We start from the raw sequence: 27,509 nt of genomic DNA, 5'->3' as shown, positions 1-27,509 counted from the left end.
GCCCCGACCCCTCCCTCCAACACCGCGGGGCCGCCCCGAGGCCACCGCGGGCGCCGCTTGCGCGCGGAACTGAAGAGCGAGCGCTGCGGCGCGAGGGGGACACTTGTGCCTGTAGCACCGAGGCAGCATGGGGGACCATTGTGGCGGTGACACCGAGGCAGCATGGGGGGGACGACTGGCGGTGACGCCGGGATAGGAACCTTGGTGCGGCGGAACGCGGGCGCGGGGCGCGGGGCCGGGGGGGGGCGGGCGCGAGGGCGGGCCGGTCCCGGGAGGCGGCGGGCCGGGCCGGGAGGAGCCGGGAAGGGCCGGGAAGGGCCGGGAAGGGACCGGGAGAAGCGGAGCGGGACGGGCCGGACCGGGCCGTGTCTGTGCGGCGCGGCAAGCCCCGGGCCCGCGGGCAGCGCCATGGCCGAGACGATTGTGAGTGCGGCCGGGGGAGGGGCGATGAGGCAGCAGATTCCTGTGGGGCCGGGACGGGGGGCCGGGGCCGGCGGTGTCGGGGCCGGGCAGCCCCCCGAGTGGGTTCCCCGTGGTTTTCCCCGCGGGGGTCGGGGCCGTGACCCCGCGGTGCCGCTCGGCCGCGGGCGGGGGGCTCGGGGGCTGCTGGCTCCGGTGAAGGGCTCCCGGCGCCGTGCCGGCGGGCTTGTGCCCGGGAGGGAAGTCGGGAGAGTGGAAAGGGGTGACGGCGGGACGCGGGCAGCTCGCCGTGCCCCCTCCCCGTGCCTGTCCCCGTGTCACACAGCCGCGGTTGAGCGTCCCCTTTAGAACCCTGAGCGCTCCGGGGACACCGGGATTTACGTTTGTCCCTTCCCTGCCCGTCCCCCGAGGGTTCCCCGCCCTGTTGCCCCCGAGCAGGAGCTCAGGTTTCCCGGGCGCCGCTGGAGTCTCTCCCTCCTCCCCGGTTCCCGGGGCTCAGCCACGACCGGTGCAGTGCCCAGGAACACCAGCTGGGCCGGTGCCTGTGTGAATAACTCCCTTTGGAAGGTCTGGTCCAGCCTCCTGAAGGTCTCGTTCCGTCTCTGAGGTCAGAGCTTTGGCCAGAGGTGTTTTCCTTGGAGCCAGCCGGTGCCCAGAGCCCGGAGCGTTGGAACGATTCCCCGCCGTGCTCACAGACACCACCCGGTGCTGCCCCAGAGCTGCTCTCCTGGCGTTTCCAGGCCCTGTGGAAGAGGGAAACAGGAGGGAGGAGCAGGGGGCGTCAGGCTGGGGGCGCAGGGTGGGCTCTGTCCCCCTTCCCTGACCCGGTTTTCCCTCGTTCCCAGATTATCCGCGTGCAGTCGCCAGAGGGAGTGAAGAGAATCACGGCCACCAAGAGAGAAACGGTGGGAACGTTCCTCAAAAAGGTACCCCGGGATGCACAGTGCCTTCCCAGGGGATGGGGCAGGGCTCTCCTGGCTCTGTCCCGTGGGAGATCCACGTTTAACCCCCCCTGGCAGCAGCGAGGAGCAGCGTTCCACGTGGAAAACCACACTTTGACTGCTGTGGCTTGGGTTGTTCCAGGGGGAAAATGACAAAATTTCAAGATAAAACTCCCTCAGCTTCTCCGTTGCGGCTTCCCGGGATGGGAACTTTCCTGGGCAGGACTTCCTGGGGTTCTCCCAAAGAAGTGGCAGCTGGGAAGCTGTGGGATGGTCAAACCTGCTGCCCCAGGCTGGCTCAGCTGCTGCATTTGGGCTTGGAATATCGTTTGGGTGCGCTGTGTGTCCTCCTGGGTTTCCAGTATGGATCTGGAGAGAGCAGGGGAGGGATGGAGTGAGAGCCCAGGAGCTCCTGGGGAGGGGGGCACGCCAGGTGGGAGCTCTGGGGGTGGGGCTGGCCCTGCTGTGATGCAGCTGCTCTGTGCTCTTGTCCCTTTGCTGCCCTCCTGGGATTCCTCTGGAGCCCTCGGCCTGGGGGTTCTTTGCTCCATGACGTGTATTCCTGAAGGGAAGGGAATGGCAGCAGTGGGAACCTTCCCTTTGTGAGTCACAGCTTGGGCTGGAGCTGTGGCCCAGACAGGACAGCGTTCCCACCTGGCCAGGAAAATCCTGCTGTTTTTCAGGGACACTCCCTGCAGCCTCAGCCAAGGCAAGAGGAGCTTCCAGGACCTCTGGAGCCTGTGCAGAACTGAGCTGCTGCTTTCCAGGGCTCGGGTTACTCGGGCTGGAAAACACTTCCTGCCAGGACAAAGGCACCTGGAATTGCCTGTTCACCTGGGGAAGGCTCTGTCCTCTGGCTGAGCTGCAGCACAGACGTGTTGGGGTTTATTTCCTGCTGCAGGGTTTGCTTGCAAGAGGAGTGTGGCAAATTTTCCCACCCTAAATCCAGGTCTCTCCTAGCTGTGCTGTGGATTTTAATGCTGGAATGTTCACCCAGGGGCCGGGTTTGGTGTTTAGGGGGACAGCTGTAATTAGAGAGGTGTCAGATTGCTGCTTCCATACCAGGAATTAACCTGGATCTGCTCCAGAAGTGCTCAAGGAATAAAGGGCTGGAGAATCTTCCCTGTCTCCTGTGGCACATCCCGGGGAAAAGCACCAGAAAAAGTCACTCTGGCTGTGCTCAGGATCAGGAAGCAGCTCAAACCTGCTGTTAATGTGTTGTGGGATTTGTCTGCCCCCAAAAACGGAATTCTGTGGCCTGAGGAGCAGGAGCTGATCCCTGTGAAAGGGTCCCATTCAAAGGGATCTCTCAGAGCTGCAAATCACAGCTGAGCTGACAGGGAAAAAAAAAACAAACAAACAAAAAAAAAAAACAACTGCTTTTCATGGCTGTGCTCATGTGACAGCTCTTTGTGGCTCATCAGATTTGTCCTGTGGGCAGGATCCTGTCCCTGACTCCGACCAAAGGCATGGGGATTGTTTTTATTAATAAAAATAAAGGCCTTTCCCTTCAGAATTTAGGGCAAAACCTGGCAAATAGACAAACTTCTTTAAACACCACTTTTAAACTGATGAAGTTCTCAAGGAGCTAAATGTGCCAATTATTTTTGCTGGGAAGAGGTGTTGGAGTGATTCCAAGTAAACCAGACTTAATCTGAGCCGGGAGAACCTGCCTGGGGACTGAGGGGCGGCTGTTGTGGGAGTGAATTCCATGGGAGAGAGGAGAAAAGGGGGGAAAACCAGACAGAAGAGCAGGAAGAGGTTGAGTGAAGCAGCTGGGAGGTGGGAACGGAGCTGAGGGCAGAAGATCCACAGAGGTGGAGGTGTGGGTTGTGGAATTCTGGTGGCAGGAGGATGGGAATGACTTGGAGGTGTGTGCTGGTGCAGCTGGAGCAAGAAACCTGGGATAGTGGAGAAGTTTCCCCCTGCAGTCGTGCAGAGCTTGCCTGGCTGTAGCTGAAACTCTGCCTTTGTGCTGTGTGAGGCAGGGACGGTTCTGGTGACGTCGTTGCAGCTCCTGCTTTAATCCATTGCTCCTTTTTCCAGGTGTTTCCATCTCTTGTTATCCCGAGCTCAGGAATGGGGGTGAACTGAGCTGAGTTTCTGGAGGAGAAGGTCTCTGGGGCTGGCTGAGCCTTTCAGGAGGCTCACACCTCACTCCTTGTCCCTCCTCCCTGTGTTGCAGGTGGCCAAGGAGTTTGGCTTCAGGAATAATGGCTTTTCCGTGTACACCAACCGCAACAGGACCGGGGAGATCACGGCGGCGCAGAACAAATCCCTCAACCTGCTCAAGATCAAGTGAGTCCTCACCAGAGGGGGCTCTGCTTGGAGCTTCCAGAATGGGAGAAGTCACATCCCAGCAGTCCCCAGCTTCCAGTGTCACTCCTGGTTTTGGGGGCTTGGTGGCTGTGCTGGAATGGGGGTCACAGTGACACGGGAGAGGCGGTGGCCGTTCCCTGGGTCACTCCTGTTTGCTGTGGGGAGGTTTCATCCCAGTTTTCCCTCCCTACTCCCTGCTTTCACCTCTTTGTCCCAGCTTTCCCTGCCTCATCCCCACTTTCCTCTCTCATCCCCAGCTTTCCCTGCCTCATCCCCACTTTCCTCTCTCATCCCCAGCTTTCCCTGCCTCATCCCCACTTTCCTCTCTCATCCCCAGCTTTCCCTGCCTTATCCCCCCTTGCCCTCCTGTATCCCTCTTTTCACCCTTTCATCCCTGCCTTCCCTCACGCATGCCTGCTTTCCCTCCCTCACCCTCCTTTCCCTACCTCATCCCAGCTTTCTCTCCCACATCCTTGTTTTCACTCCTTCATCCCCACACCCTCCTCCATATTTTTCCCTCAGCTTTGTCCCCTGCTGGCAGGATTTGCATTTATTGCAAATAAAATCAGGAAGAGGTGGTTCACAGAGCAGCTTCCGAGTGCCACCTGTGGCCTGGTTAGAATTTGTGCCACATTCCATGCTCTTCCATGGAAGTTGGCTGCCTGCTGGGAAGCACCTCCAGCTTCCTGGCTGTTGTCTCCCACAGCTCCCACTACCCATGTGCTGTTTCCCACCCTGCAGGCACGGGGATATGCTGTTCCTATATCCCTCCAGCCCAGCTGGCTCCTCCTCAGAGACCATGGACACCTCTGTCTCCCAAAATTCCCGGCCTGGGGGGGCCCCCCAGGTGGTGGAAGATGAGATTGACCAGTACCTGATCAAGCAGGATGGGAAGATTTACCGGAACCGAGACCAGCAGCTGTAAGTGGGGGTGGGTCGTGTCCCTGCCCATGGAGCTGGGGCTCACCAGAGCCTGGAATGTCACAGCCCAGCCCAGCAGTCAGGAAATTCCTGTGGGAGCTGCCCTTGGCTCCATCCTGAGTGCTCTGGGGACATTCTCAAGGGAAAACAGCCCCTGCTGTTGTCCTGGGAGGTTCAGTGGAGCCCTGGTGAGCCCAGGGAGGAAGCAGATGCCCAAATCCCAGGGTTTTTGGCAGGAAGGACTCACTCACAGCAACCATTGTTCTGATGGAGGAAACCCTGGTGCTCGTGCTCCTAAAGCACTGGAATTCTCTAGATTAGAATGAACATTCTGCATTCTTCCTGGGCAGAGGTAGATGAGATATTGGGAAGAAATTCTTCCTGTGAGGGAGGGCAGGCCCTGGCACAGGTGCCAGAGCAGCTGTGGCTGCTCCTGGATCCCTGGCAGTGCCCAAGGCCAGGCTGGATGGGGTTGGGAACACCCTGGGGTAGGGGAAGGTGTCCCTGCCTATGGCAGGGGTGGAATGGGATGAGCTTTAAGTTCCCTCCAACCCAAAGCATTCCAGGATTTTCTGTCCCAAGCAGGAGCACTCTGTGCCTTCAGACTCAGCCACTCCTCATAAAGGAAAACGTGGAAGTGAAGGGAAGGAGTGGAAGTATCCAATGGCAGAGGTTTGGATGTGGGACTTGGTCTCTGCCTGCTCTGGCTTCCCTTCATCACATGTCTGCCTGACCTCTCCATGAAACCAGGGAGTCCCTTTTGCTCACAAAAATGCACCAAAGTCCAATTTCCCAAAGCTCTTCCTTGCAAGAGGCTTAGGGAAACAAAGCAGCTTCTCTTTATGCAAAAAATAACACAACAATGAGTTAAACCCACCCAAAATCTGCTCTGGTGCTGCTAAAACATCCTCTGCTGGGAGGGGGCTTTTATGGCTCAGTGTTGATGACCCAGTTGGGTCCTGGCCTGATGTCTGCACTGGCTGTGGCCTTGGGGCTGGAACCCTGTGGAACAAAACTCCTGAAAGGGTTGGAAGGAAAATTTAAAAGGCAGGAATTCCTGCTAAAACAGAATGGTTTGCCCTTCCCCTTGGGGTTGTGCTCCACGTGGTTTATCCTCAGTGCTGCTGCAATGAGGAAGTTTGTGGAGAATCCTCCCTGACCTTCCCAGCAGACCGTAAGTGATGGGATGTCACATCACTGGAGCAAAAAGGCAGCCCCACCACTCTGTGAAAGAAATATTGCCTTGAACTTGCCCACATTTTCCAGAGGAATTGATGGAGTTATTCCTAGCAGGGAGCCGAGGCCCAGGGGAGGGTGTTGAGGATAAAAGGAGTTGTCTGGGCTGGTTCCTGCCTTTGGGAGTGTGGATCAATCTCCAGTGAATGATGCTGAGTGCTTTTGCAGCATTTAACTCTCCTTTCTGTACATTATCTGCCACAAAACATCCTTAAAAGAACTCCTGCAACTGGATCCCATCCATTGTTTCCACAGCCCAACCTCACTGCTCCTCTCCTGGGCCCTTCCTTTGGAAATCAGCACCGACCTGCTGATAGTTTAGGGTTTTTTTTTAAAGGAATCACCACAAAAGGAGATGTTTTCCCCTCTGTAACTCTACCCAGCAGGACTTTATCTGCCTGATAAACACACACTTCCCTGGTTGTTCCTGCCCTGCCTGATAAAGGACAAACATTTTGGGTGGCTTTTTGTTAAAATCACCCTGCCACGTGTAGGGTGGAAAATTGCTCAGAGCTCGTGTAGATCTTCCACACCAAACTTACTCCAGAGAAACTTTTACAGGCTGATTTTTCAGCCTTTAAATAAGATTGATTCCTCCTTCAGTTTCCAGGTGAAATGAGATTTAACCCCAGTTCTCTCTCTCTCTCTTTGCCCAGGTGTCGCCACGGCCCCTTGGGCAAATGTGTGCACTGTGTCCCACTGGAGGTAAGAGCCCCAGGACGGTGCTACAGACTCAGCCCAGTTCCTCCCAGTAGGAACACTTCTCCTAGGAATTATGCCTGCCAAGAGGTGGCAGCTCCAGGCTGGAATCCTGTCCTGCACTGCCAGAGCTGCACTCCCAGCTTCTGGGATCACTGAAGCTCGAGGTCTTTGTGGCCCTGGGTTGATCCTGGTTAAAGCTGGTTTTCTGCAGTAATGAGTTTAACAGAAAGTGCTTCAAAAAAGCTCTCCCACAGTCCTCACTTTTCCCTGGATTTTCTTGTTTTGTCCCCTGTCTCCTGGATCCCAGCACTTCCCAGTTTAACCACCTGGCACAGCTGTGGCTGCCCCTGGATCCCTGGAAGTGTCCCAGGCCAGGCTGGATGGGGCTTGGAGCACCCTGGGATTGGGGAAGGTGTCCCTGCCCATGGCAGGGGGTGGGATGGGATGGGCTTTAAAGCCCTTCCCAACCCAAACCACTCCATGGTTATCCAGGTTGAAGCAGCTTTAGTCACACCTCCAGACGTGCTGGGCTGTGTAATTTATGCCACGAAGCAGCAGCCACCCCTCCAGAGGGGATCCTGCTGTGCCAGGATGGCTCTTCCCCTCTGCTGGAAGTGCTCTGGGAGTTCTTGTCCGTGTTGGAACAGCTGGGCCCGTTGTTTGTTGTTAGATATTGAAAGGAAAAAGCCTTTTGCCGTTGAGATTCTGATTTGTGGGGCCAATCTGCTCCTGGAGCAGGAGGCCACCATAAAACTCCCCGTTGTAAAGCTCCACTGTTTGCATCCCAGTAGTAGCTGCCTTGCAAATGAGCCTGAATTTCCTTGATTGCTTCCACATTGGCGGGGTTGAGTGTGGAACATGCATTTGCTGAAGGATCAGGGTGTTATCAGACAGGTGTGTGACCTGGCTCTGCTCTGTGTGGTGTTTTTGGCAGCCCTTCGATGAGGATTATTTGAACCATCTGGAGCCTCCTGTGAAGCACATGTCATTCCATGCCTACATCAGGAAGCTGACCGGAGGGGCAGACAAGTAAGGAAATCTCTGGGTTTAAGGGAATCTGGTTGGAGCTTTGGTTTTTTTAACGCAAATGAAAGTACAGACAGATCTCAGTGTTGCACACGAGGATTGAATGGCAAACGGGGGAGAAAAAAACACATTAAAAAGTTGAGGTTAAAAGGAAAAGGCAGGAGGGAAAAATTAAGTCTGTCTTTTTATTTTATGTCCCCATTTTATTTCTGTTTTTTTTTTTTTTCCTGTGGCAATATGATTCCTTCCAGGAAATACTCCTGATGGGAGGGAAGGCCAGATGGAAGGAAAGAAGTTCCCTAATTACACCAAGCTCCAAGGCTGTTTCTCAGACTTGGTGGACATAAGTTACACAGAGGTGTAATCTTCTCCCTGAAATCTTCCTCAGTACCATTGAGACTTTTAAAATCTCTTTGGGAGAGATGCAGCTCAAGTCCATGAGACTTCCACTTGAAGGGAATTTCCCTTTCCAGGAAGCCTTGTGCACATGAAAGGAGGATTTGCTGTGGTGCTGCGATCTCTTACTTCCCACAGGCTCCATAAATGATTGCTCCAAAAGCATTTAATGTGCTAACAGCAGCCTTTTCTTCACCCTCTTCCTTCTGCCCCTTCTCATCCTTATTTCTTTCTTTCTATTCCCTGTTTCTCTTCCCCCTCTTCCTTCTCTTCTCCCCCTTCTCATCCTTCCCCCGCCTTTCTTTCTATTCCCTGTTTCTCCTCCCCCTTTCTCCTCCCTCCTGTCCCAGAGGGAAGTTTGTAGCCCTGGAGAACATCAGCTGTAAGATCAAGTCGGGGTGTGAGGGACACCCTCCCTGGCCCGAGGGGATCTGCACCAAGTGCCAGCCCAGCGCCATCACCCTCAACCGACAGGTGAGAGGAGCTTGGGCACCTGCCAGGGGACCTGGCTTTTGGTTTGGGAAAGGTGACTTCCAAAAAAGCCTCCAGGTGTCAGGGCAATCCTGTCCAGGTCTTCAGGCCTTGCCAAATGGGTTCCAAAATGTCCTGGGTCAGAATTTCCTCCCAGCGTGAGGACTGAGCTAGCAGCACTGGTGATGAATCCTGCTGATTAATCCCACTGGTTTTCCTCATGGGATCATCCAAAAGGCCACTCAGGTTCTGCTGTTTCCTCCTAAATTTCAGTGTCCTTTTCCCTGCAGAGGCTCTTGGGGCGAAGGTCCCAGTGAAGCCCCCGAGGTGCTGGGGGTGCTGAGCACATCCCACGCCCCAGCCTGAGCAGGGAGCGGTGCTGAGGGGTGGGAGATGAGCAGGGGGAAGAGGGAGGGAGCCCCCAGCCTCCCCCAGCCCTGCTGTGCAGGATCCAGCTCCGGAGGGTGGTGTGTGTCCTGGGAAGGGACCGGAGCCAGCGGAGGACGGCCTGACGCTTGAACTTTGTCAAACAGAAATACAGGCATGTTGACAACATCATGTTTGAGAACCACACAATTGCAGATCGCTTCCTAGACTTCTGGAGGAAGACAGGGAACCAACATCTGGGATATCTGTACGGCCGGTACACGGAGCACAAAGACATCCCGCTGGGAATCCGGGCGGAGGTGGCGGCCATCTATGAACCCCCCCAGGTGAGAGCCAGGGAGTTGGGGAACACGCCTTTTTCGTTTGGAAAACCTCCCACAGTATTTCCAGCTGCAGGTCCACAAGGAAAACTGTGCTGAGGAAAGGTGAGACCCAGGGCCCTCAGTGCCGACTCAGGATCAGGGAACACACAAACTCCTTTTCAGTTTGGTATTTCCAGCTGCAGCTCCCCAAGGAAAACTGTCCTGAGGAAAGGAGGACATGATTTATGTCATTAACATCACCATCCATTGCAGCCACAGAAAGAATTTTAAACTCCCATTTTGCTTCTTGTTTTTTGCCCTGGGATGATTGAAATCCAGGGTGACTGTAACATCAGATTTCACTTTTAATCTTTCCTGGATTCCTGGTTTTCCAGCAGATTCTGTGCTAGGAAAAAACCAGTTGCATCCCTTGCATCAGTTCCTTACCAGCTCTCTGGGAAAATTGAAGCAGCTTAATTAGATAGAATGAAGTCTAAATGATTTGAAGACGAAATGATGGAGAGGCTGAGTTTGGCTTTGGCTGGAGCAGCCGGAGTCCCCACTAGGTGGGGCACGGCACCACTCCTCAGCTGAGTGCTCCTCATGTATTTCCTTCCTCCTCATGGTTTCTGCACGGCTGCCAAGTAAAATCCAACAGATTGTCAGTGGAAAAGGAACAAATGGATCCTTGGGAGTGTGGCTTGAGAGCAGAGTGGCACAGGGAGGTCTCTGGGGTGACACCAGATCTCTGCTCCCAGCCTCTGCCTCACTGCCCACAGTGGCTGCTCTGGTTTTTCCCCCAATTCTGTGTCACTAACCAGTGTCTCTTTGCTGCAGATTGGCACCCAGAACAGCCTGGAGATCCTGGAGGATCCCAAAGCCGAGGTTGTGGATGAGATCGCGGCAAAGCTCGGCCTGAGAAAGGTCAGGATGTGTCGGATCTCCTGTGTCCGTGTGTGGCAGGGAAGTGGTCAGCAATTCTCTCCAGCTCCATGGGGTTATCCAAGACCCTCTAGGCTACCTAAATCTTGCTAAAGTGTCACCAGCTGGTATATATTTAGGTCTCAAACCCAAATCCAGAGGGTTTTCCTGAGCACAGGCCCCTCACAGGGCTGTGTGGCTGCAGTAGCAGGGGCAAAGCAGCACAAACTCCATCTTCCCATTCTTTCCCCTCCAACAGGAGCCATTCCTGGAAGCATCTCCCTGGCAAGTGCTAATTTGGCCCAGATGGAGCTGGAGTTGCCTCTATGCTCCATTTCCAGGAGCAGGGGATGCCCTTGGATTGTGCTCCCCTCCTTGGTGCTGCAGGGAGTCAGTGGTGTGTGGGGTTAGGGGTGCAGGTCCCCCTCAGTTCCAGGCTGCAGTGATCCCATCAGGACTCCCTGATTTCCTGACAGCCCTCCAACCTGTGCTGATGTTTTCCGGTTTGGGAGCAGCGTTGGTATGGTGGGAATGCCAGGAATGGGATGTACACAAACAAGATTTGACTTGCTGGAGAAAACCCGCCTGGCAGAAGGCTCAGTGCAGACTGTAAACATCTGGGGAGGGCTTTGTTCTCTCAGATAAGATCCCACCCCTCGCCAGAGGCTGGAGCAAAACTTCTCAGAGTGTTATTTATTTCCACATTCTCCCATCAGATATTTTTAATCCGTGGGACTTAACCCGTCAGCAAGTGCTGGCTGCAGGGTTTGGTCTGCCTGGGCTCTGGGGAGCTGGGATCAGTTCTGCCTTGAAAGGGTTAATGCTGTGGGAGCTGGGATTGGCAGCTGGGTGGAGAGGGATCATCCCTAGGTGTGTGTCCAGGTGACAGCTCTGTGGAAGGATTGATCCCGAGGTGTTTGGACACACGTCACGCGCGTGTGAAAGGATTCTCTCCGAGGTGTGTTTGTACCACAAAAAGCAGCAGTGTGCTCTCTGGGGTCAGTGCCGACTCCAGTTTGGAACGAGTCACACTCCAGTAGGAGCTCTCTGTTAACCAGTGCATGCAGGGTTCAAACTGGGATTGTGTGAGGGGCTCAGACTGGGGCCACGTGAGCTGCTCTGTCAGCCCCGGGCTCCGATCCCCTCCGAACTCTCCATAGGAAATGCTGGGGGTGGGAGCAGGTGGTGGCACAGAGGCCTCTTGCAGCCTCCAGATCTTTCCATGAAAAAATATTCCATAGTGAAACCTAATGCTGCAGGTGCCCTGGCTGGCCAGCTGGCATGCTGCTGCTCCTGGAAATGGGATTCCAAGGAGCCCAGCACAGCTGGGAGAGCCATTCCTGCAGGCAGTGTGCACAGGGCCGAGAGGAGCCAAGAACATCGTGTCCTGTGAGCAGAAAATGTCTGAGCTCTTCTGGTTTCCTCTTTCCTTCTTTTTTTTTGTCCTTTTTCCCTCAAAGCAATGTTCTCCATCCCTCTTTGTAGGTTGGCTGGATATTTACTGACCTGGTCTCGGAAGACACACGGAAAGGCACCGTTCGATACAGCAGGAACAAGGTGAGGTCCAGGTGTGACCCAGCAATTTCCCAAAGAATTCCAGCTCCTGAGGCAGGCAGAGAGCTGAGCCATGGCTGCAGGTGGCACTGGAATTCTTGGGAGAAGGGGTTTTCCAGGCACTTCAGAAGGAAAAGTAGCTGTAACCCTTGGAAATGTTAGGGATTGAGCTGTTTGGGAAGTAGAGCTGCTGGAGCCCTTCACACTCCTGCTTTGAGGAAATGGTGCTCATGAAATCATGGAGTAGTTCAGGTGGGAAGAGACCTTAAAGCCCATACAGTGCCACCATGGGCAGGGATAACTTCACTGTCCCAGGGTGCTCCAAGCCCTGTCCAGCCTGGCCTTGGGCATTTCCAGGGATCCAGGGGCAGCCACAGCTTCTCTGGGCACCTGTGCCAGGGCCTCACCCTGCTCACAGGGAAGAATTTCTCCCCGAAATCTCATCTATCCCTGCCCTTTTTAGGGCTAAGAAAGCTCCAGGGAGTGGAGTGGGATGTGAGGGACAAACCCAGTGAGGCAGAGTGACTCAGAGAATGTTCCCATGGGCTGGGCGTTGTGACACATACACGGCTCAAACTTCGACCTCCACAGCTTCCTGTCCTTGTAAACCCATTGATACCCATATTTGGAAAGTGAAACTTGATTTTTCAAAAAAAAAAAAAAAAAAAAAAAAAGGTGTGTAGAGGTGGGTGGGACTCGACGTGGGACAATCCTGAGCCAGCCCAGAGCTGGGGAGCTGACAGGTCACATTCTTGTCCCGGGCTCCGCAGCAGCTTTCCACGAAAGCGTGTTTTCCTGGGGTGTTGGTCGTTTTTCCTTGGCTGCAGCTCAGGGAAATAGGTCTGGGCTACGTCACCTTGTCCTTTGGCTGATTGGAGTCCGTGCTCTCCCCTCAGGACACGTATTTCCTGAGTGCAGAGGAGTGCATCACAGCTGGCAACTTCCAGAACCAGCAGCCCAACATCTGTCGCCTCTCTCCCGATGGGCACTTTGGATCCAAGTTTGTCACAGTTGTGGCTACAGGTACAAACTGGCCTCAGCCCTCTGGGCTTCACCTGAATTACCTCTTGTCAGTAGAAAAATATGTCCAAAATCACATCCTGCTCCCCACCTGTCCTATTTAACAAGGGGTTTGCTCTATCAACTGAAATACTTCCTCATTCTTTGTTTTATCCTCTCTACAATACTCACTCATTATTTATTTGCCAGGTTTTTACTCTACAACTGTTTAAAGAGACTTATTTGAGGCTCAGCCCCACCTCTCTGACCCAGAAATCACTCTCTTCCTGCAGCCAGGGCAACAACTGTTGCTCACTCTTTATTTCAAGTCCTTAAGCTCCAAATTCTGTTGCCTGGAAGCAGCAGTGCAGAACCACAACACTCCAGAGTTCCTCCTTCAGGAGGGATCTTTACCTCCCTCATGTCGCTGTCAGGGAAACCTGACAGGGAAAAAAAAAATCTGTCGGGGGGGGGAAAAAAAAGTGTTTGGAAACATTTTTTTGGCTGAGTAAAACAGAAGCTCCTGCAGAGTGCTTATGGTTAAATCCTCTGGTTTTAGCTGTTTTCAGGGAGTCTCCAGAGGCACTCTAGATGGGCTGGGCTGGGAGGGGGGACACTGGCATGTGCTGGGAGGGCTGGAGTGTTCCCAGTTCACTCTGTTCTTCTCCACGGGATGACACATGTCTTCATTTAAACCTTCCCTGGAGCAGAATCGCTGGTTCTGGCTCTGTTTAACACAATGAAAAAGCCCTCATGACTTCCAAATAACATCCAGAGTGAAAAGTGAAAGTGGGATGGGACGTTGCCTGCCCTGAGCCTGGCTTTGTAAGGGTTCCCAGGGCCTTTTTTCAGTGAAAAAAGTTCTTTTTTTAGTTAACAGGCCCGTGCCTGTACGTTCCAGACTGCTAAACACATCCATCTCTCATTAAATATAGATCTGTATCTCTCTTTTTTATATATTTATTTATTTAAAAAAAAAAAAAAAACAAGGTGTTTTACTGAGCAAACACACTACGTTCAGGCCTTCCCCCGTCCTGGCCTATGTTTAATTTCTAGGAGTGTTTGTTCTGGAGCAGTGAGTGATTGAGGTTACAGATCAAAGGGTAGAAAAGGAATATTTCCTCTTTGCTGTTCCAGCTAATTTCATTCTCCTCTGTTCAATCAGCCCAGCAGGTTCTATTTAAACACTCGAGTCCCTCTTTTTGTGCTGCAGAAATGTATTTGGATGGTTTGCCTCAACTTTGCCTTTAAGTCCTCCACATGGATTAATTCCTATTCCCTCCTGAATTCCTAGCTTTGGAAATAGTAACGTTTTCCTACCATCTGCCTCCCTCCTCTCTTTCCAGTTGTATTCCAGTGACACATGACCTGATGTTGCTTACATTATCCAAATGAAAGCGCCAAGCATGTGATCCTTCCATGAGCCAGGCTCTTAATTCCCACTTTCCATGTCAGATTTCCACCAAACCATCCAGTACAGGCTGAGAAAACACTGTTCAGGCCTGGCATGACCAGGTGATCTGCAGCTCAGGGATCCTTGGGAGTGAAACAGGGCCACAGGAGCTGCGTGCCTGAGTTTTGTTTGGAAAAGGAGGAGATACCTGCAGGGTAGTGGGGGGTGGTGCTGTCAGAGCCCCCAAAAGGGCAGCTCCTCTTCTTTGGAGCTCCTGGCAGAGCTTCCCTGCTGCTCCCTGGGCTCTGTGCTCTTGGGATAGTTGTGGAAACGTGTGTGGCTATAAAAATACAGAGTTTAGAGGGAATTCTTGCCTAAGATTCTTGCCATGCAGCAGCACCAGCAGCTTCATCTCAGTACTCATCACTGTTAGCCTTGTGTTTAAGCATGGACTCTTGGAATTGTTAAGGTTGGAAAAGAGCTCCAAAATCTTCGAGTCCAACTTCTGTGCTGCTCTTCCCGTTGTTTCTGTTGGAGTTACACCAGGGACATCACCCCTGTGCAGGATTTGCAGGAAGAATTTCTTCAGGGGAAGGGTTGTGAGATGGAGTCCCCACCCCTGGAGGTGCCCAAGGATGTTGGCCTGGGTGACAGTGTGCGCATCAGTCACACATCAATCTTGGAGCTGTTTTCCAACCTCGGTGATCCTGGGATCTTTAACCATCCTGTCCTCCTCCAGGTGGTCCTGACAACCAGGTGCACTTTGAGGGGTACCAGGTGTCGAACCAGTGCATGGCCCTGGTGCGGGACGAGTGCCTGCTGCCCTGCCGGGACGCGCCGGAGCTGGGCTACGCCAAGGAGTCCAGCAGCGAGCAGTACGTGCCTGATGTCTTCTACAAGGTGAGGGCTGAGGGCCTGGCCAGCTCCTGGATCCAAGCACTGATCCTGAGGAGCAGCAGGGAGAGAATGTGCATCCAGAGCGGGTCCAAAATACTCGATGTCCTCGAGTCGTGGAATGGTTTGGGTTGGCAGGGACCTTAGAGCTCATCCCGTTCCACCCCCTGCCATGGGCATGGACACCTTCCACTATCCCAGGCTGCTCCAAGCCCCATCCAACCTGGCCTTGGACACTTCCAGGGATGGGGCAGTCACAGTTTCTCTGGGTGAACTGCCAGGGCCTCATCCCTCTTACAGGGAAGAATTTCTTCACAATTTCCCATCTAACCCTGCCCTCTGGCAGTGGGAAGGCATTGCCCTTGTCCTGTCACTCCACCCCTTGTCCCAAGTCCCTCTCCAGATTTCTTGGAGCCCCTTCAGGCACTGGAAGGGACTCTCAGGTCTCCCTGGAGACTTCTCCAAGTAAATATCTCCAGGTGAATACCCCCTCCTCTGCACTCCAGCAGCTCCATGTGCTGAGGAGCCCAGACCTGGAGACAGCTCTGCAGGAGGGGTCTTGGAAGGGCATGAGGTGTCACTGCTGTCCCTGCCTGCTGCACTTGGGGGTTGTTGGTGATGGATGGGATGTTGTTATTCTCTTGCCAGTTGTTCCTGGAGCCCTTCAGCCCCTCCTGTGCCTGCATGGCCGAGTTGGGAGCTCTGGATCAGGCTCCTTGCGGATGCCGATAGCACTGCTGCTCCAGCCCAGGGCTCCTGGTGCCCCATGAGCAGGGACAGAGGAGTTAATTAATGGCACTTCTGGCTGGCTAATTAGCCATCCATCACCCCGTTAGTTATCTCCTTCCTGTCCTGTCTGCTCCTGCTGCCCGTGGTAACGCTGTCCTTTAAGGAGCACAGGACAAGGAAAGTGCCTTTGTTTGGGAGGAGTGGAATGAGGGGACTGTGCTCCAGCAATGGGAATAGAGCTGATCAGGGTGTTCCTGCATGCCCTGAACGTGGGACTGGGAAGTGCTGCTTTCCCTCTGAGCCTTCCACCCCTTAGTGCCAGACTTGCCTTGACCCCACCTGGAAACAGGGAACACCTCTGGGCTGAATCCAGTGCTGGAGAGGGAGAGCAGATGGAATCCTGCTCTCTCTGGAGCAGGCAGCTTCCTCCTAGGAGCTGATAAGCCAGGGCTGATCACAACCGAGCAGAGCTGGGTGTGCAAAGGTTGGCCCTGAACCTGAAGAGGGTGAGATCATCTCCTGCATGCCCTGATCCTGCTCTGGAGCAGCCCAGGCCGTGCCACGCTCGGGCAGCCTCGCAGGAGGTCCCGCAGCTCTGTGGCCCACATGTGGCCCACCCGGGGTGCTGGGAGCAGCAGGAAGCCGGTGGGTGTTCCCAGAAGGGCTTCACTCCCATCTCTAATCTAAAGCAGGGAGATAAACAAAATGGGAATGGATGGCTCCAGCCTTCCGTGGAAATTTCCATCATCCACTGATTCACTGGGACGGGCTGCAGCTGATTTCGTGTTTCAGAGCTTCTCTCCCTGATTGCCCTTTTCACGGAGTGCTCGAGGACGGCCCCGCCGGGTGGGATTCTCCCTCAGCCTCCAGCAGATTTGGCTCTAGGATCCTTCAATTATTTTTGAATGTTCTTAAATCTGTGGAAAGCTTAGTCACTCCTGGCTTGGGAAACCTTTGGGGTCCCATTAAATGTGCAAGGCTTGAGATCAGAGACACTACCTCATCCTGGGATGGTGACAACAGCCATGTCCGAGCCCCGGTGATCTCCAGGAGGAGCAGGAATCTGGTGGCAGAGGGTGGAATCTTTGGGGTCCAGTACCTTGCTCTCCCTTTGTCCCCAGTCTGTGATGTGGGGTTCCCCTCTGTGCTGCCCCCCCCCCAGCAGCAAGTTTTGGGGAGAAAGCTGCACTTTGGAGTAGTTGCTGTTTTCTTTGGGACTGTGCAGAGAAAAGTCCATGTGCGTCCCCATACAATATCCAAATATTCATCTGAAAAGCCCTTTAGGATGAAAGGAGCTCTACAAATTAATTCTAATTGGATGAGGACCAGGAGGCTGATGTTTGTGGAGTGTGGATGTATTTATAGAACAGCCAGATGTGAGGCAGGATCTGTGGAACTTGGATCTGTCCGAGGGCAGTGCAGTGGATTCACCTCTGGCTTGTGAATGGGAAAAAGGGCTGCTTTTCTTCCATGGAAATGGGAAAGCTGATGGCACTGGCATTGTCCTGTGCTTTTCCTGAGCCTGCAGCTGGGTGGTTTCTGTATTTCTTTACCATTCCCTTTATGTTGGCCCCTGGCCTGCTGCTCCGAGGAGCCACCCCCATGGAATTGGTTTTGGACATGCAGCCGTTGCTGTCCTGGCTCAGGAAGGGAGAACTCTGCTCCAGTGGGGAACTCGAGGGGTTTGGGGACTGTGAGAACAAGTTCTTTTGCTCTGAGGTGCCTCCCCCCAGGTAAGATTAGCCAGGAGGAAAAACGGGTCCCTGCCGGCCTGCAGGGGTGTCTGGGAAGCATCAGGGCCCAGCACTGGTTCCAGCTGGAGCGGGGCATAAGCAGCACGTGCTGCTTGGTTAGCTCAGCACACGGAGCTCAGGAAGGAGTCCATGATGTGCAGACACAGACACAGGCTGGGATAAAGACCCTGTGAGTGAAGATGATGATGTTGCAGCAGCCACTTCACCCAGTTTCTGAGCTGGATGAGGGTGAGCCCGGCTGAATACTCCACACGATTTTCCATCCTGTCTTCTGTCCTTGAGCAGCCTCCTCCGTCCATCTGGTTTTAGGAAACAGCTGGATTGATTTGGATTTCATTGAGAGTGTACCTTGGGTTGACATTCAACACAGGGAGTGCTCAGGGTGCAGCTGAGAGATCCCTCCCTGGGCTGCTGCACCACATCCCAGCTGTCACCTCCTCCCAGTCCACTGGAACTCTGCAGTGCTGAACTGCTCCACCATTAACTTCATCAACTGTGGGAAGAGATTCCTGATGTTTTACAGACGCTTTAAAACTCCTGGATAATTGGATTTGGGGGCTGGCTGGCTTTGTCTCTTATCACAGGTATTTGTGACAGCTCATCACAAACAGATGTCATTGTCATCCTCGCAGTGAATTGCATTTTCCAGCTGCCTAAAGATCCCCCCAGAGTTTCTTTGGGATGGTTTAATGTGCCACCAGCGTTTCTTTGGGATGGTTTAACATTGCCCCAGAGTTTCTTTGGGATGGTCTAAGACAAAAGCCCTTTACAAGTGTTGTGCAAGAGCCCTTTGCCCTCGAGTCCTACATGTGCTCTGAGCTCTCCTGCAGCTGAGCCATGGCTGAGCCCTGGCCTGGCACCAGTGACACGTGTCCCATCCCTCCCTGGGACAGCCCAAGCCAGGGCCCTGCTTTTATTAGAGCCCAGCAGGACCTCTGAGGCAGGCTGTCCTACCATGGCATTGGAAATGCTCTTCCCAGGGAGAGCCAGGCTGCAGGGAGTGTTCACTGACGGGGAAGGACTTCCCTGGCTGCCCTCCCACCAGCTCATGAGCCGCCTTAGCCTCAAATGTCCCAGCTGCTCTGGGGAGGAGGATGCTGGATTAGCTCAGCAGGAGTCTCCTGGGAAGGGTTTCAACTCTCCCTGACCTGTCACTTGCTCTTGGAGAAGTCGTTTCGTTTCTGCGCCTCAGCCGCGCCGCCGGTGCGAGGGCCAGGGCTGCCCGGGAAGGCACCTGGATTCAGCAGAGGGAAGAGCAAAGCTGGGATTTACTCACACATGGGAAGGACAGATGGCTGCCGAGCTCCGCCGTGCCTTCAGCAGAGGGAGCAGGTCGGGAATAACGGCGTGGGATGCGGGATGCTCACGGCGTGGGATGGTGGCAGCGTGGGATGCTCACGGCTGTCCTGGGACGCGGATCCCGAGCCTCCCTCCTGGCTGGCAGCTCCCCGGGCTCCTCACTTGGCTGCTCCCCTCACCCTCCGTGGATAATCCTGAGGCCACCCAGATGTTTTTCATCCTGCCGAGGTGTCTGGGTTCCCACCCTTTTCCCGTTCTCCCTCATCCCTGAGCAGCTCCTACCTCCAAACAGTGGGTTGAAAGGCTCTAATCCCAGCCTTGATGCAATCTCCACTGGGATGATGCATTGTCCAGACCCTCCAGGCCTTGCTGCTGGATTTTTGTCCTGAAACCAAATGATCCTCGCTCCATTAACCCCTTCCTGGCCTCTTTGGAGCTGATGCCACTGGGCTTTGAGGGTCTCACGCTGCAGCAATAACGGGATGCTGGGAGAGTCCTGGTGATGCCAAGCTCAGGAGAAGCATCTTTCTCTCAACAATCCCAACTTGATGTTCATTAAGGCCTTTAAAACATAATTAAATAATCGTGGTGGTGGGAGAGGGATGTTGGGGTTTGGGGGGGACTGTCCTGTCAGGATCAGGACATGTCCTCGGCGCGGGGGGAGCGAGGTTCCAGTCTGTGGATGTCTTGGAGGCCTCAGCAGCATGCCATGAAAAAGCAGGCATTTAACATGGAAATCCCCAGAGGGGCAGATTAAAGCCAACAGGTGCTGGAAAAATGTTTCTGCATATTAGAACTTAATTAGATTGGAAAATAAATTCCAGATGGGCTAATTATGCGTGAGTTGTTGCAGGTCCCTTCATGCAGGGGCAGGATTGTGTTTGGGAAGCTGATTGGATCTGATTCCTGTCTCTTGTGGTATCACTGAGATCTAGAAGCAGGTTGGCTCTGGGGTCCTGTGATCTCCCAAAAAAAGGCTCCACAGCTCCTCCAGTTCCTGTCGGAGCCGGAGAGATCTGAGGCCACAACCTGTCATGTGCGAGGAGCAAAGATCCTTATCAGGATTGCCTTTCAAAGGCGCTTCAAAGACTGGAAGGGAGATTTTCTTACAGAGGGAACAGTTCCTGGGGACAGGAGGTGCTTGGGGAGGGGGTCGGGAAGGGGGGCTGTGCCTGGAGGGGAGCAGCATGCTGGAGCCTGCTGGGGCGAGGTCTGACTGGGAGAGGCATGGTGCTGGCTGCTGCCCCGCATAGCTGTGCTGTGTAAACACCAGGGAGAGCGGGGGAGTGGTGCTCTCCGGGAGAAAACACGGCTGGGAGAAAGGGGAGGGAGTCCTGGAGTCAGCCAGGGGCAGCAGAGCCCTGCATGGTGCTCCCTGGCTCAGCCCATGGAATGCTGCTCCCATCCCACACGGGAAGAGCAGGGCTTTGTCACCTTTAGGGGGGTGACAGCTCCGGATCACCACTGAGCTTCCACCACTGAGAGCCCGTGGATCGTCCAGAACAACGTCCCTGACTGGGAATTATGGGCGTATGATTTATGTGGGGCTCCATGAATGATTTATGCCACGTTAAGTGATGATTTAGGGAGAAAACACAACCCCCTCGTACGGAATCTTTAATGAAAAGTGTCAGTTCTCCGGGATTTATTTCCGAAGCGGCGTTTGAACTCGGCGTGTTTGACATCAATCACGTCTAATTGTCAGGTTATGATTAATGAACATATGCCGGCCGTTTGTCTGCCTAATTAAACTTTATGTTCCCTTCGTCTGGCAAAGCAAAACAAGTTTACGCCATGGGGTGTGCTGGTTCCAAGGGTCTGGGTGTGAGAAAGGGCCCGGATTCCCAATTCCAAGATGAAGAGTTGGTTGAGGCACTCCTGGATTTGCAGAAAGGCAGGTTTGCCTGGGCTCAGGAGGCAGAGGTGGCCTGTCCCTCTTTTGAAGATGGATCTGGCACCTAAATGGCATTTAAAATCATGGAATTGTAGGATATCTGCAGTTGGAAGGGATGCACAAGGATCATGGAGTCCAACAACCCCAAGAATCCCACCTTTACACTCCATGGATAATTCCAAGCCTCTCTGTAGTGGGAAACAAGCCCCAGGTGGTTTGTGACTCCACACTCTCTTGGCTCACAAGGAGACAGAGATCCTGATTCCAGAGATGCTGGAGTTACAGAGGCCTCCAGCCCCAGGGAGCAGCAGGGAATTTGGCAGCCCTGCACCACCCATGCAGGTTCTTTTCCACACCCTCAGTGATGTGCCAGAGCACAGGATTCTGCATGAGCATCTCCAGGGCCGGATCCCTTGGGCTTCACACCACTTCCATGCTCAGGAATAATCCAACTCTTTTTCTTTCAGGACATAGACAAGTTTGGGAACGAGATCACTCAGCTGGCTCGCCCGCTCCCAGTCGAGTACCTCATCATAGACGTGAGTATTCCCTGCACGTGTTTGCTTCCCACAGGAGATGGCCACAGGGGAGCAAACTCCTAACCCACCTCTGAAATTCCCAGTGGAGGGGATTCCTGAGACAGATGATCCTCCTCTGCCTGCTGCTGCAAAGCATTCCTAGCAGGGAGGTGGCTGCCCTGCTCCGTGGGGTCGGTGTGGTGCCAGGAACACATTTGTTTTCCAGGAAAGCACTGCCTGGTGCCTTATCAGGGCTCTGAGCTGGCCCAGAGCCACGTGGCCAGGAAGCAGCAGCCCCACGGACCCATGTCCCGGGCACTGCCTAATGAGGAAACTCAGAGCAGCAATTAGGGATCCATCTCCTTTGAGTGACTCAGCAGGTTGTCCAGAAATGCCTTTTCTTGGAGGAGGGAGTTTGCTCTCTGGCACGGCTTGGCCAGAGCAGAGCCGCTGCCAGGCACGGCACAGCTCAGCCCCAGGGCTGGGAAACAAAGTTACGGCGTGGAAGGCAGGAAAGCAAGTAATTGGGATGCCAGATGATATTGCTGGAGTTGGAGGTGGTGCCAACAACCATTAGATCCACCTGGAGCAGCCTCTCAGGTCCAGCTGCCCCTGGCATAGGCAGTGCCAGAGCACAGGAATTCCTGCAGGAGTGAAGGCACCTGTTCCTGGGATACCTGGGGTGTGACTGGGATGAAAACAGAGGGGTGGGACGTGCATTAGGATCTCCCCAGGACCTCCCTCCAGCAGCAGCTGCCTGGCACAGGGCACAGCTGTGCCAGGATTGCTGTGTTGCAGTGGCCTGTGCAGAGAGGGATGCTCTCCATGTCTCTCCAGCTTCCTTAGAAAGGGAGCCAAGGGGTGTGGTGATGAATATCACTTCAAATTAAATTAAAAGCCATCAGATCCCTGCAGGATGCCTCACTGTTTGGCTGAGCTGGGATCATAGCCATGGCTGTTCTCAGCTATCTGGACTTGCTTCCCTTATCCCACTGGTCTCTGATCATCCTTCCTTGAATTTTTTCTTTTTTTTTTTTTTTTTAGATTACTACAACTTTCCCCAAGGATCCAGTCTACACTTTTTCTATTTCTCAAAACCCATTCCCCATCGAGAACCGCGATGTGCTGGGTGAAACTCAGGTGAGGGGCAATTCCTGACGGAGCTGGGTTCCCTGGGGCTGGGCTCTGCCTCCCTCGTGCTCACTGACATCTGCAGAGGGACAGCTGTGCCCTCAAGTCACCCCTTCCCAGCTCAGCCTGCCAAGGTCCTTCCTGCACGGAGCAGTGTCTGCATGCCAATGCCGACTGCCGGCCGGTGCTGAGCTCCTGCCACATCCACCATGGGATCAGGGCTCCCTGTGCCTGCCAGGCAGCTCCAGAGGGGCCAGGGGGCTCCAGCCCCATGGTGACAGCACAAACCTGCTGAGACTGGGGTCTGTTCCTGCTCCCAGAGTGCTGTCTTCTCTTCCTGGATGGAATCTTTAAGCACAGAAAGCGGTTCCTGCATGAGGCCAAGGCAGAGGATGGGATGGGATGGGATGTCCTCTTCTCCCTCTTTTCTGTAGGAACAAGGCTGGAGTTGTCTGGTTCCCCCTCAGCACCTCTAGGATCTGAGATCAGCTCTGTGGGTGCTGGAGTTGGACAAGAGGAGCTCCTGTGGGCCCACAGATCTTTTTCCCTGGAAGTTGTTAGCTGGGATACAGTCAGCCAGGCAGGGACCTGATTTTGGGAATGTCCCTGCAGACAATTGCAGACATTATCCAGAGGGACAGGAATATCTGTTAGTGGATCCAAATAGGAACTGACTTCTCTTCATTACTGTCCCCTCTCCCCAGGACTTCCACAGTTTGGCCACATACCTGTCCCAAAATACTTCCTCCATTTTCTTAGACATCATTTCTGATTTCCATCTGCTCCTCTTCCTGGTCACAAACGAGGTCATGCCTCTGCGGGTACGTAACGGGGCTGGGAGGGTCCTGTCCCCACACCATCCCCCCCATCCCAGGGCCCCCAGCCCCTCCAGGGGTCCCTCAAGAGGGTGGAGGTGTCCGTTCCTGCCATCCCATGACCCTGTGCAAGGCCTTGTGCTGGCTCTTCCCAACCAAGCTGTTGGGAGAAGGTTTGAAGAGTTTAAAAAGCTTTTTTAAACTCTAAACACAAAGCCCCTGATCTGCTGGGAGCACTGAGGGGGGTGGTTGTCCACATGATCCCAGAGCCAACTTGGCTGCAGCTCCCAGAGCTGGAAATGTTTTAAAAAATTATCTCAGAATCAGGAATTCGGTGGGAACAATAAGGAGATCAGAGCCCCCCAGAACTCAAGGCCAGCGAGGTCCTGGCTGTGCAGCTCTGCTGCCCTTGGCCGGGCACCGGGGGCCTGGCGGCTGCCGCGGCACCGCCGGAGCTTTCCCGGTGAGATCCAGCTGGGCCGTGTTTGCCAGAGGCTGCGCATGTGCGAGGCAGCCGGGATGACCGTGGGCAGCTGGAGATCAGGATGGGAACAGGCCTGGGGGCTGGAGTGCTCCAGCACGGAGGGATTGCACCTCTGGAAGTTGGGACTGGCCCGCAGCGCCACGACACTGGCCCACAGGGGTAGGGAAGACCTCCTGGAAGCAGAGGAAAGCTTTTGGGGTGTTGGGATCTGTCTGAATGCTGGGGAGCAGAGGGATAAACTGGGGCACCCCAAGGATGTTGGGAAAGGGGGAACCGCTCAGATTCAGGGTCCTGCCTTGCACTGGAGGGGTCCCCAGTGCTCATTGCCCACCTGTGACTTCCAGGACAGCATCAGCTTGTTGCTGGAAGCCGTGAGGACTAAAAATGAGGAGCTTGCACAGACCTGGAAAAAATCGGAGCAGTGGGCGACCATCGAGCAGCTCTGCAGTAAGAGGGGGGAAGTCCCTGGGGCAGGGTGTCCCTCAGGGTGGGGTGTCCCTTGGCTGAGCTGCTCCCAAGCTGCCACAGAGGCTACTGGAGGCTCATGGGGAGGAGGCTGTTCCTTGGTCACAGGATCCTGGAATAGTTTGGGTCGGAAGGGATCTTGAAGCTCGTCCCACCCCTCTGCCATCTTCCACCAGACCAGGTTGCTCCAAGCCCCATCCAAGCTGGCCTGGAGCACTTCCAGGGCTGGGGCAGGGCTGGTGAGGGGGCAGCAGGGTGGGATGTGCAGCGGGGTCCCAGCACTGCCCCGGGCTCTCTCCCGCAGGCACGGTGGGTGTCCCGCTCCCGGGACTGCAGGAATACGGCGCCATGGGGGGCTCGTCGCACGCCGTGGCCGCGGCCATGTGGCCCTGCCAGCACTGCACCTTCATGAACCAGCCGGGCACGGACCACTGCGAGATGTGCAGCCTGCCCCGTTCCTAGCCCCGCTCCTGCCCGGAGCAGCCGGCGCGGCGCCCGTCCTTTCCCTCTCCTCCCTTCAGCTTCCAGCCCGGGCTGCGGAGCCAGGCACGGGTGGCTCCAGCCCCCCGGTTACTCCTCGCTCCCTTTTGGGGGCTCCCAGCCCGGAGAACCAACGCTTTCCTCAACCCATGCCTGGGCTGGCCCCCCACCACCCTCAGCTGCTGCCCTGGGGGAGCTGGGGGGCTTAGGGAGCTGCCCGTGCCCGCTTCCTACCCAAGGGGAGAGGGAGGCTTTGGCAGCTCCCTGCCCACAGCTTTGCTCTCGTTCCCTGCCCGCCTGAGTGCCTGGATCCCGACAGCTCCGGCGCTGACCGGCCCCGGCGGCACGGGCAGGTGGCTGTGACGTTCCCAGAGCAGGACAGGCACCCCTGGACACCGAGCACGGGGTGGGCACGTGCCAGCTCGCGGCTTGGCGCTGCTTGGCGAGCTTTGGCACCCCGTGGGGGCTGCGGGAGGGGCGCCCCCTCCCACCTCCGGGAGGTGCCGTGTCCCCCCCAGTGTGCATGGTTGGGCTCCCAGGGAAGGGTTGCGGGGCAGCCACGTAACTCGGGCACCCACCTCGCCTCCATCGTGCCCTGGGAGCCAGTCCTTCAGTTGGTGCCTTCCCATCCCTCCGGAGCGTGTCCTGGACGGAGCTGGGGCTCGGGGGTCTTGTCCCTCAGCCTCCCTTCAGCCCCCAGCTGGGGCTGCCCCGGGCACCGCTGGGCAGGGGAGAGGGGCAGGCGGATGCTGGAGGGGCTGAGCCCTCCTCTCCCAGGGCCTCTGACCCCCAGGCCCATCCTGGAGCTCCCAGCCCTGGCTCTGCCGGCTCTGGTTCAATCCCAGGGGCACCAGTTCCAGCACTGCCCCGTGTCCCCTCGTGGGAGGGGTCCAGAGGGCCTGTCCTGCTCCAGGACAGCACTGCCCAGACCCCGGTGGGGCAGGGACCCCCTGCCCCTCGCCGGGGCTTTCCAAAGGCTTCGTCCCATGGCCCGGCTCCGGGCTGCGGTTGCTTTTCCCCTGGGTGTGCTGGGGTTTGGGGCTGTAGCGCTGGGAGCGCCCGGGCCGGGCTGGGCTGACCCAGGCACGGGGGCTGCAAGTAACGTGGAATAAAAACACCTCAAACCGGAGCCTCCTGCACTCTGTCACCTGTCCCCAACCGGAATGGGGGAACGCTGCACTCCAGTGTTTGCCTCCCTCACCTGGGCCAGGATGGGGCTGGGGTACTCTGTGTTCCCAGTGGAATTTGGGGGACCCTGTGTCTCGTGCACTCTGTCACCTCGGGCGGGGCTGGGATGCTCTGTGTTCCCGATGGGAATGGGGGGGACGCCGTGCCTCAGCACGGTGCCACCTCTGCTCTGTCATCTGTGCCAGGATGGGACCAGGATGCTCCGTGTTCCCAGCTGGAACAGGGGGACACAGCACCGCGCCTCCCGTGCTTTGTCACCTGCCGGGACGCTCCGCATTCCCAGCGGGAACCGCGGGACCCTGCTCCCCGGGGCCGTGCCACCTGCCCTCCATCCCCGCGACGGGCCGGGACCGCTCCGCATGCCCCGGCGGGACCGTGTGTCCGGGCTCGTGTCCGCGGTCTGTTTGCAATCAGCCCCGGAGCCGCGTGCGGCCGGGCCGGGTGCCAGCCCCAGCCTGGAAAAGGGGGAGCGGGAGCGGCGGGAGCCAGAGCCAGGGAGCGCAGCCCGGCGAGCGGCCGCGGGACTGGGGAGGCGGCACCTGCCCTGCCCGGCCCTGCGGGACAACAATCCGTGGGGACACGGGGACATGGCCCGGCTGCTGCCCCTCCTGCTGCTCGCCGCCCTGGGCTGCGCGGCCAGGCCGGGCCGGCGGCCGGCGGCGGGGGACGATGGAGCGGACGGTAATTCCCACCCTCGGGACCCCTTCCCGCCGCGGCGTGCGCACTGACCGGGCAGCTGGGGCTGGGGCCGGGGCGGGGGGTCCCAGGTGAGGCTGCTCGTGGTGAGCCAGCCCGGCCCCTCCAGCCCAGAGACCCCCGGCGAGGGGCTGCGCCAACCTGACGCTGGTCCTGGACAACTGGAAATTCGCCATCACGTCCCAGCTGCGGAACCTGCTGCTGTCGGACCACCAGACCGTGCTGCCCGACTACGGCCGGTGAGGGCCCGGGGGTCCCTGGGGAGGGGATATTTGGGGGCCCTCGGGGGATATCTGGGGGTCCCTGCCCTCACGGCGCGGCGCCCGCAGGATCCCGGCGCTGTCGGGGGCCCTGGACGAGCTGTACCGGGATTTCCGCGGCCTGAAGGAGCAGCTGGGCCGGCTCTCGGATCGCTTCGCCCACCTCGAAGCCTCCGTGGAGCAGCTGAGCCGGGCCCGGGGCGCTGCAGCCCCCCCGCGCCGGGCAGGGATCCCCCAGAGCCCCCGCAGGGCCCCCGGGAGCCCGCAGTGAGCGAGCCTCGCCCGGGCCCGGGGCGGGGGCGGCGGCCGGGGGGCTCCGCCAGGCTGGGGGGACGGGGGCAAGGCTTGGGGGGCTCGGGCTGGGGGCGGCAGAGGCATCACCTGGGGGGCTTCGGAAAGGCTGGAAGAGGCTCAGGCTGGGGGCGTAGGGACATCACTTGGGGGGCTCAGGGTCATCACTTGGGGGTCTCAAGCCGGGGGGCTCAGGGTCGTCACTTGGGGGTCTCAAACGTGGGGGGCTCAGGGTCATCATTTGGGGGTTTAGGGTCATCACCTGGGGGTCTCAAACCGGGGAGCTCAGGGTCGTCACTTGAGGGTCTCAGGGTCATCACTTGGGGGTCTCAAGCCAGGGGGCTCAGGGTCGTCACTTGAGGGTCTCAAACGTGGGGGGCTCAGGGTCATCATTTGGGGGTTTAGGGTCATCACTTGGGGGTCTCAAACGTGGGGGGCTCAGGGTCCTCATTTGGGGGTCTCAGGGTCATCACTTGGGGTCTCAAGCCGGGGGGCTCAGGGTCATCATTTGGGGGTTTAGGGTCATCACCTGGGGGTCTCAAACCGGGGAGCTCAGGGTCGTCACTTGAGGGTCTCAGGGTCATCACTTGGGGTCTCAAGCCGGGGGGCTCAGGGTCGTCACT

General features: G+C 56.3%; 2 protein-coding genes across 2 annotated transcripts; both read left to right on the top strand.

The window, feature by feature from the left end:
• The first annotated feature begins 271 nt into the window (after positions 1-271).
• Positions 272-25,580, top strand: NPLOC4 (NPL4 homolog, ubiquitin recognition factor). Its single transcript, XM_053960308.1, has 17 exons — positions 272-423; positions 1,266-1,346; positions 3,547-3,659; positions 4,422-4,601; positions 6,494-6,542; positions 7,474-7,568; positions 8,312-8,435; positions 8,966-9,145; positions 9,959-10,045; positions 11,528-11,599; positions 12,493-12,619; positions 14,728-14,888; positions 21,026-21,097; positions 22,121-22,216; positions 22,912-23,028; positions 23,851-23,953; positions 24,276-25,580. Exons 1-17 carry the CDS (start codon positions 409-411, stop codon positions 24,431-24,433), a joined length of 1,830 nt encoding a protein of 609 aa, XP_053816283.1. The 5' UTR covers positions 272-408; the 3' UTR covers positions 24,434-25,580.
• Positions 25,581-25,983: 403 nt separating this feature from the next.
• On the top strand, positions 25,984-26,983 carry LOC128797705 (uncharacterized). Its single transcript, XM_053960497.1, has 3 exons — positions 25,984-26,320; positions 26,445-26,574; positions 26,665-26,983. Exons 1-3 carry the CDS (start codon positions 25,999-26,001, stop codon positions 26,864-26,866), a joined length of 654 nt encoding a protein of 217 aa, XP_053816472.1. The 5' UTR covers positions 25,984-25,998; the 3' UTR covers positions 26,867-26,983.
• Positions 26,984-27,509: the final 526 nt, after the last annotated feature.

Source organism: Vidua chalybeata, chromosome 19 (assembly GCF_026979565.1).
Source record: "Vidua chalybeata isolate OUT-0048 chromosome 19, bVidCha1 merged haplotype, whole genome shotgun sequence".
Taxonomy (NCBI): Eukaryota; Metazoa; Chordata; class Aves; order Passeriformes; family Viduidae; genus Vidua; species Vidua chalybeata.
This window is presented reverse-complemented; position numbering and strand designations above follow the sequence as displayed.

Coding starts and splice junctions, on each gene's coding strand:
- NPLOC4 (XM_053960308.1), top strand. Junction 1,347..3,546: donor TGGGAACGTTCCTCAAAAAG/GTACCCCGGGAT, acceptor CCTGTGTTGCAG/GTGGCCAAGGAGTTTGGCTT. Junction 21,098..22,120: donor TCGAGTACCTCATCATAGAC/GTGAGTATTCCC, acceptor TTTTTTTTTTAG/ATTACTACAACTTTCCCCAA.
- LOC128797705 (XM_053960497.1), top strand. CDS start 25,999: ATGCCCCGGCGGGACCGTGTGTCCGGGCTCGTGTCCGCGGTCTGTTTG. Junction 26,321..26,444: donor GGGGGACGATGGAGCGGACG/GTAATTCCCACC, acceptor CGGCCCCTCCAG/CCCAGAGACCCCCGGCGAGG. Junction 26,575..26,664: donor GTGCTGCCCGACTACGGCCG/GTGAGGGCCCGG, acceptor CGGCGCCCGCAG/GATCCCGGCGCTGTCGGGGG.